This window comes from Lissotriton helveticus, chromosome 12 (assembly GCF_964261635.1).
Source record: "Lissotriton helveticus chromosome 12, aLisHel1.1, whole genome shotgun sequence".
In the NCBI taxonomy this organism is placed as follows: Eukaryota; Metazoa; Chordata; class Amphibia; order Caudata; family Salamandridae; genus Lissotriton; species Lissotriton helveticus.
The window spans coordinates 809083711-809096935 of NC_136073.1; the positions used below are offsets into that span (position 1 = coordinate 809083711).

Here is a 13225-nt window from a genome sequence, read left to right on the forward strand (position 1 = left end):
GCTGCTTTATTAACCCCTTCCACGCTCATGACGAGCTGGGCTCGTCATGAGGTAGCCTCCTCGCACGCTCATGACGAGCCCAGCTCGTCACGTAACATGCGATTTAAAAAAACTCAGCGTACGGGCGGAATTCTGCCCGCACGCATGCGGTTAAAAAGCAATCTCAGACATGGTGGTCTGCTGACCCCAGCAGGCCACCATCCCTTTGATGGCTGCGATTCCTAATGTGTCGTAAATTGCGACCTACCTCATTAATATTCATGAGGTAAGTCGATTTGCGACCTACTAGGAATCACTATTTGGGAATAAAAGTACTTTATAAATTAGGAAGTGCTTACAAATTAGGCCATTATCTTTTGTCATATGCCTAATTTGAACTCTGATTCCCTTTTTAATTACTAGTACATTGACATATTTTCCAATTTGGAAAATATACATCACTTTTATGCTTACTGTTATGTCTTTGTTATCAACTTTCTTCTTTATAGCATTTTTATATTGTGGATTCTTTGTATTTGATGCTTATAGTTAATTAATTATTACATAAAAGTTGATCAGCAATGTCACACACTGCTGACAAATCTTATAAAATCAGTGTTCTGACAGGGTGGCATCTAATGCAAGCTTTGGGTTGTTTAATCAGTTAGAGGGTGACAGAAAAGTATTTTTCATATGGATCTAGACCATCCTCTTCACCAGCTGCGGCTCCCTTCGCTAAGAAGGAGGAGCATCACCCCACGGGAAAAATAAAATAACACAATGTTAATAACATTTTATTTTTCCCATACTGACACAATTTAGTTTTGTTTTATGTGCAGGGCTGGGCTGCCAGCCAGCAGGGGGAGGAGTGGTGGGCACTTTCTAAGTGTGCGTGACGGTTTGGCCGGCCGTCTTGGGTCAGCCAAACAGTCATGCGCATTTAGCATGTTCTCCACCGGGCAGTACTGTAAGGCCAAGTGGAGAACTTGTATAGGCTCCCACTTCCTGTCTGAGTGCCGAATCACAGCGCTCATACCAATCATGATGCTACTGTCATGCTGGTGACAGCAACGTCATGATTGGTTAGGGGAGTCTGGGAGGCTCTGTGTATCCTGCTTCCATAAGTCATCAACAGAAGATTGGAGGAGAGTCGGCGGCCAGAAGGTAAGAGAAATTTTCTTTTTTTAACCTCCCCGCTCACCACTTCTGCACCGTAGCAGCCGCCACTGCCCTTCAACGGCCTTTATTTTGCTGTCCATTCTCACTCTCTTGTTAAGGAGTGGGAAGGGGTCTTTCAAGTGCTCTGCACATTTGGATGGCATGTAATTCATGCTTCTGATGGTTTTGTTGCATAGATTTTGTTTCGGGAGGGGACAGTTCACCACTCCCCTAAGGGCATACATCCCTGGGTGTATTCAGGTGCATGGCCTATTATGACGGATGCTTCTAGCAGCATCAAGGGCCTCTTGGTATCTAATAAAGTCATACATTCCTAAAGGATAAAACTGAAGGATGGAAGATTTAAGAGTCAGGGAAAAGAGGACCATTTAAAGACGAATTGGCCAGGACTCGGAGGTGAAAAATAATAACCCCCAGTTTGAGTTTTATGAAGAGGAATGTTTATTCCTCCAAATGTATATAACCTAAAGACAAAAGGACAGAGAGGCATAATCAAGAGTGTTGCTAGGAAAACAAAACTGGAGACTGGCGCCATTGACATAAGGGAGGCTGTTGAAGTTCAATGTGCTCATGCTCACTCGATTAACTTCAGATACCGGCAAATGTTGAATGAAAGGGAGTATGTCACCTTCAGGGACCCAGACAGTTGACTCTGATGACCAAGATAAGTGAGAGTCTACTGAGACAAAAGTTTCAATCAGACAGAAAAGATGAAGACCCATAAAGCTTCTCGTCGATATGCGTTGCCGACCAAAGAAGTCACAACAGGGATTTTGTTGAGTTGTGGTGCCTTACACTGCAGATGTGTTAAGAACAGCGGTGTGTCACCTCAAATTTCACTGGAAGGCTACGAATTTCCTAGATTCCTAATATCTTTTCCTATTTTCTTATTTTTTTTACCCTACGGAGACGTAAATGAGGATGACAAGCACCGAGAGCCTACTGACTCAACTAGTCCACCAATATCTTAGTTTTATTTAATTTATTGATTCAACTTATGGCTTAGTTTAGAGTTTGTAAGTTGCTTGTTAGATCTGCGCACAGCAATTGTTCTGTGGGTTATTACACAAGTTGGTTTACTTCTGTTGGGGTTGGTTTAGGTGCTCCCAAGGTGTCGTCTTCACCCTAACGACAAAAAAAAATTAAAGTTTGTTAGTGCTGTCAATTGAAAATTGATAGCATCCCCCAGGGCAGCGCACTGGTCATTATGAATTCAAGAATGTACCATCAAAAACTAAATGAACATGTATCGGATGAAACCACATATATGAAACTCCCAGGAAATCCCACAGAACAGTTCACCATGCAATTAAAAAACATTGTCGATAGCGCCTTAACACAGGGCATCATAAATCAAAAAACCAGGAACTTTTAACTGAAATCACATCCTAGGAGTCCGTCGATTTACGCGGTCCCAAAAATCCACAAGAACGTCAATGACCCACCAATACGTCCCATAGTATCTACACGTGGAAGTATTCATGAACCGGTAGGTCAATACTTGGACCGCCAGCTTCAACCTACAGTACAATACCTCACAAGTTATATAAGAGACACCACTGACTTTTTAAGCCGATTACACAACTTGCAAATTGACGAGAAGGAACAATTATGGCTATGTACAGCAGATGTTAACGCACTTTATACCTCCATCCCTCACGCAGGAGATATAGAGGCCATGGAACAGGCAATCCTTACATTAGATGTTGATCCATCCATGAAGGTATTTCTAATGGAACTCACAATGTTTACATTGTATCAAAGTTACTTTAAACACCAAGAGGACTGGTATCTGCAATTGGTAGGGACAAGCATGGGAAATTGCGCAGCTCCAACCTACGCGAACATTTACATGGGACAATTTGAGAATGACAACATTTGGTCCAAACAAAATTGGACTAACAACATTAAAATGTACGTTCGCTTTATAGATGACCTATTCATTTTGTGGAAAGATACCAAGGAGAACTTAGAACAAGCACTAATGACATTAAATTCCATCAATGAACGAATAAAATTCACATGGATCATAGATGCTGAAACCATTACATACTTGGATGTTAAAATCATGATTAAAAACAACAGCATCCACACTGACATATACCGAAAACCAACTTATCGGAATAATGTTTTACATTATACAAGTTTTCACCAAACATCACTGAAGAAATATCTACCAAAGTCTCAAATGATTAGAGTAAAACGCATCATTTCAGATCCTAGCCTGGCAGACATTCGAATAAACGAAATGAGTGACAGATTTCGAGAAAGAGGATACCCAAGCTTTATCTTAGAAACGGCCAAAAACCAAGTTAAAGATCTCAACCGTACAAGCTTACTACAAAAACCCAGAGAAAAACATCAAACCGACAGGATGGTCATAGTCTCTAAATTTTCTAATGTAAGCACAACATGTCGTAAAATAATATTAAAACATTGGCCAATGTTGCAACTGGAAACAGACTTTAAGGATATGTTCAAGTCACCACCGTTGTTCGCCTACACCAGAGGTAAAAACTTAGGGGAAATTCTTAAATCACCAAAAGACAACCAAATCGAAAGCAAAGGAACCAGACCTTGCAATAATTGCAACAATTGCAACAACATAATTTTGGGCAATAAAGTAACTCATCCCATGAGAGGACACAATATACCAATTAAAGTAACAGCTACCTGCGACACGAGTAATGTAATTTACATGTTAAAATGTCCGTGTGGAAAAATCTATGTTGGCAAGACCGAACGCAAAATTAAGGTACGTTTGAACGAACACAAGTCGAACATTAGAACTAAAAACATCAAGTCATCAGTATCCAATCATTTCAATGAATTGAATCACAATGTTTCGCAATTGAAATTTATGATATTGGAAACCATCAAAAAAACAGAAGGAAGAGACAATAATAAACATTTGCTCCAGAGAGAAAACCACTGGATTTACAAACTGAAATCGATGAAACCGCACGGATTGAATGAACGGATAGAATATTCATGTTATCTATAATGACAACTGACTCAACATGTTTCATCCCAAACCGATGGGATGCATAGTTCTGCCAATTTCCTTACTGCCATAATGCTTATGTATAATTTTCAAATACACAGTAAGATTTATATTGTTGGCACTGCATACCTCTGTATATTTGCCTTTATTTTGGTCACTACCCCCTTTGCTTATTTTAAGTAACTTCATTTTCATCGTCACCCGGCACCCACACAACAGTCCCGTTTCTATTACCATCTCTTTTGCGGTCACATGATCCACTCGGCAACACTCCATATTGAGGTTTTCAACTCGTTGGTATCATTAACCCGACCACCGAGCACTCGTGCATGGAAGATTGTTTATCCTAAAATGAACACGGCGTTTTTTTCAACTAAGTGCACAGAACATTATTTTCCCCATAGCGTATTAACACGATTTTCGTGTTTTCTTAACGTTAAAGCCAGGACTGTCGATTTAACCACACGACAGCCCATGCACCGCTTGCTTTTACACCCGTTTTTGAGCAGCCCCTATAAACGAGCACTGAGTTTAACATTGATAAAACGCGGCCCGCACCCCAAGCACCACCCAGTTAACCTTCACTCAGCACGTTCGTGTACTCGGTACTTCAAAAACCACACGCCACGGTAGTACACACGCATAACCTTTAAACCACGTTAACAACCTCAATTGTAAAAAATCTTTTTTCATTTTGAGCACAACACTAACCTTGCACATCATGTTAACTACAGACCACTTAAACATGACACTTATGTCGTTTTCTCACAGATGCTCCCAGACGAAGGGTCACACCCGAAATGCATCGGAGCAAAAGATGCCATTGTTGAAAGAAATAATTGCACTAAATAATCTTTATTAATGATGTTGAGCAAACAAACATCAATGAATTGTGAATAAAAACTTTATTTTTGAACCTCTATGAGACTGAAGCTAACAGTGTCGTACAGGTATATGGAGGAATAACACCCCAACATAAGTGTGCCCTCGGGGATGCTATCAATTTTCAATTGACAGCACTAACAAACTTTAGTTTAGAGTTTCGCAGAATTTGAGAATCATTGTAAATCAGTGATGCTTTCGTTCACTAAACCAGCGGTCTGCAGCTTCATTTAAAGGTTGGGACACTTCCAGGTTTCCAATGGCAGGGCCCCAGTTGACAAGCTTTCAGAAACCTTTCACAGTTGCCCATCCACCCGTTGGCCACTGGCAACTAGTCCGAAGACCTTCTTTACAGGGGGTGTTAAGACATATACTATTCCTGTCTGGGACTGGCATGCGAGTTATGATGCACCTGGGAACATAAAACCACTGATGACCTCCATAGCAAACCTTGATTTTTTTGTATTTCAAAACAAACCCCTACTTTTGGGGGATAGTTTCAGAAATACAACTGCCCACCATGACATGGTAGTTGTCAGGAATTACAATCCCTATAAGGACTCCTGACATGGTAAATGGAGCACTATCAACAATCCCTGCCAAGCCAAAGGGGTATCTCTAAATTAGGCAGGCTGTCTCCTGTGACATGAGGACAGAGGTGGGTCACACTGCTTGAGAATCCTAGGCCCGTATTACCAGAAGTGCGCACTTCCTGTTTGCGCCTTAAAACAGGTGCGTCGGGCACCAACAGGGACAGTGCGCCCTATTATAGTGAATGTGCTGTTACCAGGGCAGCCATGAACTCGTGCTGCCCTGGGGGCAGTGCATTCAAGTAAAATAAGGAGCGGCTGCTTCCGAGCCATTTTGTGTTTCACAGTGCGGGCAGCAATCCGCCTGCATTTTCGAGAGGGAAGAAAGATCCCCTTTTCAGGCAGGTGCAGTGAGTGACTGCACCCGCCTGGAAGGCAATGTTTGGGCAGAGTTCATAGGACCCCTTTTTACCCTCCAGAAGGTTGCCTTTAAGAGTCGCAGTGAAAGTGTGCTACCTTTTTGTGGTGCACTTTCAGTGCGCCTGCATCCATAATACCCCAAAGGTACAGAGGCAAAGCAAATACCTCATTTGCATGGAGCCGTGCCGCCATGCAGATGAGGGAACACTCCCTAATGATATTACTGGCACTACATGTGTGCCAGCAGTATCTGTATTACACAAGGGGCCGCACAAGCCTCTGCGACCTCTTCTGTAATAACAAAATGCCCGGGTGTGCAATAAGCGGGTGCACATGCCCGCTACGCCCCTGGGTTACGCTCTGTAAAACGGCCCCTAGTCTTCAGCTTAGCCTTTCAACTAACTGAATTCTGTTACTGTATCTGTCCATACCATGCAGTCATGTGTTCTTTCTAAGCCTCTCCTCAACAAGTCGCATCCCGGGACCCCTTGCTGAAGAGACACGTCTGTGCTGAAATTGGCCACCCCACCACCATATTTACATCCATTAGCCTAAGTTCTTTTGCTCTTCCAAACTGAAGAGTTCAGTCCTCCCGCTTCTTTTGGTAATTTTCCCAACACCGATCTCATATCTTCCGGGTAGGTTACATTTACCACTAACATTTTGGAGGATTATGTGTTTTTCGTTAATTTACCTTTGGATACGTTATGTTATGTTAATCAAATGTTTTGAGCGCGCAGCTGCCCCAGCAAAGGGGCGTCCCGGCGCTATATCAAACAAGGTAGCACAACAGACAACAACTAGGAAATAAGCTGGCTTTTAATAGGGCAATGGGAAAAGATAGGTTTTAACTGCTTTCCTGAATGAAAAAAGATCTTCTAGAGATCGAATGTGGACAGGAAGCGCGTTCCAGAGCTTGGAAGCCAGCACTGTAAACGATCGACCACTTAATCTACATTTTTGGAAACGTGGGACAAGAGCTAGTTTCTGACCTGCAGAGCGCAAACTGCGTGAAGGGATGTACAGAGTCAAAAGATGCTGGAGGATGGTAGGGGTCTCAGTAATAAGAATTTTGAACGCAAAGCACAGGGTCTTAAACTCTATGCGTCTAATTACTGGTAGCCAGTGCAGTTTAGAGATTGTACTGCGGGCTGAACAGAAGCGAGGTAGGCCCACCAGAGCCCTGGCGGCCGCATTCTGTACCCGTTGGAGTCGCATAATCTCCGCCTGGTTGGCGCCAAAAAACAGCGAGCTAGCATAATCCAGCCTCGATAAAACACTAGCTTGGATCACCATCTGGCGTGTGGAGGCATCGAAAAATTTGAGGATAGGCCTCAAACCCCGCAGGATGCCGAAGCACATGGATGCTACCTTCTTAGTGTGACATGCGAAGGTTAGTTTAGAATCTAGCCACACACCGAGGTTTTTTAGCTCGGTAACGGGTTTTGGGGGAGGACCCAATTCATTAGGCCACCAACTCGCGCCCCACAGATCAGGGCGGTTCCCTATTACCATCACTTCGGTTTTGAGGGCGTTGAGCTGTAAACAATTGGCTGTAAGCCAACTGGCAACAGCCCTCAAACCATCCGCGAAGTTAGATGCCAATGGGTCAGGGTCCCCATTGAGGACCACCGCCAACTGGGTATCATCGGCGTATGATACCATTGTGAGACCCCAACTCTTCGCAACCACCGCCAAAGGTTGTACATATAAGTTGAAGAGAGTGGGGCTCAACGCCGATCCCTGCGGAACTCCTTGGGTGATGGCATGAGACTTGGATCTGAAAGGTGGAACCACTACCTGAAAGGATCTATCCGAGAGGAACGATTGGAACCAATCCAGCGCCTTGCCAGATATGCCCGCCTCACCTAGCCTTTGAATAAGAATGGCATGGGATACAGTGTCGAAGGCGGCACTAAGGTCTAACAAGACCAGTGCCGCCGTTTGACCTGCATCTAGTACAGAGCGGAGATGTTCAACCATATAAAGGAGCGCCGTCTCTGTACTGTGCCCAGATCTAAAACCATTCTGTGTAGGATCCAGTAGGTGTGCAGAGGTCAGATGTTTTGTTAAGATGTTGTTTACATGAGCCTCTGTGATCTTTGTCACCCATGGAAGGAGGGAGATAGGTCTATAACTCTCCGGTTTAAGCGGATCCAGACCAGGCTTCTTTATGATGGGCATTACACAGGCGGCCTTCCAGCTGAGTGGGACCAACCCGGTGGTAAGGGATTGATCCACAAGATGTCGAATAGGAGGAAGGATAACAGACGCAGAATCCAAAAACTGGGCTGGTCTCAGAGGGTCATCTGGTGAACCAGACTTAACCTTGGCCGCAAGGAGACTGAACTCCTGTTCTGAAGGTAGAAGGAACGAGGCCAAGCACTGTGAGGTACGCAATGTAAAAGACGTACTGTCAGGATCGACTTTGGGAAAAGAGCGGTAGATAGCATTTACTTTTTCCACAAAGAAGCTAGCTAACAACTCACAGTGAGCAAGGGAACAAATCTCCGTGCTAGGAAGTCTGTTCAATGTGAGCTCCTTCAAGACTTTAAAAACCAGTTTGGAAGGATTGGAACTCACCTGGAACTCCAAAGCATAGTAATCGGCTCGAGCCCGGCAGACAGCTCTATGATACACCTTTACCTCAGCAAGATAACGCACCTTCAGATCACTGTCGTAGTTCTTCCTCCATGCTCTTTCGGCTCGACGGCAGATGGCTTTGGCCCTCCTGAGCGTCCCTGAATACCAGGGAGTAGGCTGAGAAGAACGGTTTCTACTCCAGCTGGCCGGGATTAGTGCGTCAAGCGCTTGAACGATCCAATCGCACAGGGCGTTATACCCCGTTGCGACGTCATCCGTAAGGACCAAGGGTGAGATGGCCATAAGACGATGGAAGTCCTCCAGTTTGAGCTTTTTCCAGGGTCGCCTGAAAGTTGTTTTATCGGGCTTCCCTGTGGAACGTGTTGCCATTGTAACAAAAAGCTCAATGAGGTGATGGTCACTCCAACCCATAGGTCTGGGGGGAGAAACTTCGGCCAGTTGAAGATTTGTAAAAACCGGATCAAGAATATGACCTCCCTCATGGGTGGGATGACGGACCAGTTGGAGCAGTTGTACTGCTTCAAGATCGTCAAGCAGACCTCGGACCATTGGTGACTCCGTGGCATCGAAGTGGATGTTAAGATCGCCGATGATGGTGATATTGGAGGAGACCAAAGACAGAGAGCTGACCAGCTCAGGGAGAGCTTTCCTGAAAGCGCAGTCACTTCCCGGGGGACGGTATATCAGGAGGCCCGACAATGTTTGGGTGGGACCGATGCTGATGGAGAAATGGGCACACTCGGCGCCAGCCAGGTCCATGGGCTTCCAGATACAGGCATAGCAAGTTTTAAAGGCCACAGCTATGCCTCCTCCTCTCCCCTTACGGTTTAGTGTATAAATTGCATAACCCGGGGGAAGGGCCAGATTGATAATGGCTGTATCTTCAATTTACAAAATTTCATAGCCATTAAATTGGGAAATCAAAAAAATGGAAACTAAAATATCAGAAAAAAAACATTTATAGGCATTAGTGGTCAAGGTTACAGGACGGAGGACACATATATTAAAATTAGGGATTATCTTATAAAAGAAAATCGAAGATTTAGGGTAACTCTCTTTCACGTTAATTAATTTTATTTATATGGTATTTTCAATCTATAACATTAATTGCCACCTACATCATAGGTAGGAATATTGTAGTCAATTAAGAGCTGTAACTCTTTGTCATTAGAGGGCAGCCACTAATGTGAATTACATTATCATAGTTTCTCATTTATAGACAATCAATTATTTGTAATGAAATAATTTTATGTGCTTTTTAAAGAAAGCATTCTACACACAATTTCAGTGTTTTGTATATTGAAAATATTGTTAGTTTTGATTCGCTGTGAACAATAAACTTGGACCAAATCTTTATAATTATTAAATAGGCAAAACAATAAAAAGACAAAGGAATAGGAAGGGAGAAGGGTAAAAAAAAAAAAATATTAAAAAAAGAAATTCTGAAGAAAAAAACAGAACTCCCAAATTGAATGTCTCATGAATTAGAAGAGTCCCCGTAAGATTAAGACATTAGCCCAAATACACGAAAACCTCAATTTCTGATAAATTCTTACCTCTCCAAACACCCACTATTTCAGAGGAGGCCTCTAGAATTGGGCGCACTCATCTAGATGTTTCCTCCAGAACTCCAGGATATTAACAATATGGCCTGCAGGACTGAACACAATACTGCTGATGTCACTAGCAGAAATGGAAAAAGGTCTCATGATAAGTAAGCCTCCTGGTGAGGCCTTACCATTGAAGCTTACGGTGGTAATGCAGGCTAGTAAATCAGTGGGAAAATAAGCTGGCTAAAGAGCACAGGTGAGCACTTTCAACATGATCGTTCAAAGGCCACCTGTAGTCTGTTATCCAAAATTTTCATTCCATAATCGAACAACACAAAGGGGTGGTTTAGATCTTGGCGATCGTGTTACTCCTTCACAATGGTGACTGATATCCCGTCCGCCAAAATATAAATCCAATGATATCCTGTGGGATTTATATTTTGGCGGCCGGGATATCCGAGATCTAAACCAGGCCCTAAGAAAGTGAGTGTGCACCGTATCAAAACTAACTAGTGAGATACCTTCCATCTTTTTGCTGGGTGTATCGCTCCAATCCCTATGCACTCTAATAATCCTCCTCTTTCTGGAATGCACTCTGACACATCCTGGCTCTATCTAGGACCTTGAAAGTCCACTTGCTAACTTCATCCGATATCTCATGTAGCCCCATGCTAGATACATATGAGTATCACATTCAATCCTGTTTCTGTGTAGATCTCAGGTTGCCCCATGTCGGGTAGAAACCGCTCATAGTCTTGTTTTTTCTAGACCTTTCATTGACCATCTCAAGTATGAGTAGTTTGCGATCTGGCCCATATCATGAGGCTGTAGCTCATCCAGTTTGGGTTTTCCAGAGATAGAGGGATCCCATACTATATGTCACTCCCTCGTTTAGTCCATGTTAAATGCCTCGGCCACAGTTTTTCCGAACAACATATTTGAACTCTTTGAAAAAGCTTGCAGCCTCGCGTCAGCTGATACTGGCAGATTGTAATCTACATTTCTGCAAGCAGATCTTTCTCTACATAGGCAGCCTTCTAACTAAAGTCTTTATAGGTCTATATGTCTCTCGTAGGGCACGGGATGGAGTAAGCTCCTATTATTGGAGTTCTTTAGCAGCGACAGGGTCCTACCGGGAGGAATTCACACTGCAGGAGTTTTATAGCAGTGGTAGGATACCGCTGTCGGAAGCCCCCTTGCTGAAGTCCTTTAGTGCTGACAGTGTACAGATGGATGGAACTTCCCTGATAGAACCCTACAGGGTAGTAGTGGAAAAAAGCTCACAATACTTGTGAATTGTAGTACTCACAGGACCATGCACCAGTACCACGATGCTTACGCTGGTTGAGTCCTATAGTACTAGCTGGGAGCTGCAGGTCATGAGCTCACACTCTGAAGTTCTATCGCAGCGGCAGGGACAATGATAACGGACGCTGACACTACTGGACTCCTATTGCACTTTCACAGCACTCCTCAATTAACCGCACTCTGATAGAGGAGTAGTAAGCACACACAAATGGATTACTATAGCACTCACATTACGGCTCGTAGAACGCTTACACTACTCAAGTACTACAGCACCTACTGTTAGTTAAAGCTCTCACTGATGAGGAGTATAGCTCTGACCTCTGGAGCTCTAAAGCAATAGGACGGAACTTCTGAAGGATGTTCTTTACATTTCATGGTGGGGTTGTGTAGCACTGGCACAACACAACTGCAGTACTGGAGGAAGCAAACACTGCTGCAGTCCTATACCACTCTCATGGTACTGCTTGGGGACGCTCCTACAGCCAGAGCTGTATAGGGATAGCAGAACACTCCGAGAAGGAAGCTTGCACTGCTGGAGGCTTGTAGCTCTTAGAGAACACTGCTGGAGGAAGATTGCACTTTTTTGTGACACTCACTGCATTACTTAAACTCAGTTCTCAAGGTGTATATTTCACAAAGAGTATTATTACAGACACAATTCACTAATTTCTCAATTTCTTAAAACATTCTAAACATATCAGTGCTCTTGATTATCCAGAGGTAGACTGGACTTTACAGCAGAAACTGCATCTCTGAGGATTCATAAAGGCTGTGGCAGGGCCAGTCAAATGCAAGCCTTTCTGAGGCAGCCCAGACAGACATGTGGCTGAACCTGCCCCACCAAGAGGATGGTTTCCAGCTGTTTTGCGCACCTTCTAGGTTTCATGCATATTGTCTCTGGATAAAGTGTGTCTGTGTCTCCCAAGTTGTATCTGTCATAGGATCAGAGCGCGTCTGCTTCTCCCAAGTCGTATCTCTCATAGGATCAGTGATGTGTAGGCTACAGGCACCAGACCAGTGTTGCTCCCGCGGCAGCAGCGGATCCAGTCGTCATCCACTGTAGAAAGCAGCTGTAAAACCTCGTCCTTCTGAAAGCTCAGGTGGGACCCCGAGGATCCTGTGTGGTCGCAGATGGCCCTCACGGTCCTGCAAAAAGCAAGGAGAAAGGGTGTCAGAGCGTGTTGCGGTACCAAGGCAGAGGTTATCAGATCACTCCCATTTTATATTTTTGCCAGATCACTGCATATAGGCATGATACTATGTTTTCAGTCCTTCGCTTTCCTTTTTTATAAATCTTTGGTACAAGAGGGCTATTTCAATGGTCCCATTGAAGGAAACAAAGCAAACTCCCTGAGTGTGGTAGTTGGTTAAATGAAAACAATGAGCTTTAGAGAGCCACCATTTTAGGAACCAATGTTCTCAACAAGTAATTACAACTGATATTTTAAGTTCAGGGGCTGTTGGTGATTGCCTTCTGAATTCATTGCCCAAGTTCTGTTTGTGAATAGACCTACTCAAGACCAAGGGAAAAGAGCAATAAAATATCTGGTAAATGGGCATTTTCTCTGAATTCCTATATTAAACGTGGCGGGGAAATTGGCATTTTGAGGTCTGTAGAATTGTATTGTATGGCAGTAGGTCTGTTGTGGTTACAGTCTGAGTGCAAGGATCAGTGGTATCCATTTTGGATGGCGTCTGGTTTGGCATGACCTAGGGTGGAGAGCAGATTCAGATTCTTCAGTAGAAGTGCATCGACTACATTCCTGTGG

General features: G+C 43.8%; 1 protein-coding gene across 2 annotated transcripts in view; it reads right to left on the reverse strand.

Moving 5' to 3' along the window:
• Positions 1 to 9639: 9639 nt before the first annotated feature.
• Positions 9640 to 13225, reverse strand: part of RUSC1 (RUN and SH3 domain containing 1) — a 210664-nt gene continuing 207078 nt past the window's right edge. For both annotated transcript variants that reach the window (XM_078669581.1, XM_078669580.1), the window contains one exon: positions 9640 to 12602. In XM_078669581.1, coding sequence (XP_078525707.1) covers positions 12434 to 12602 — 169 coding nt within the window. In that variant the 3' untranslated portion in view covers positions 9640 to 12433. The remainder of the gene's footprint in view (positions 12603 to 13225) is intronic.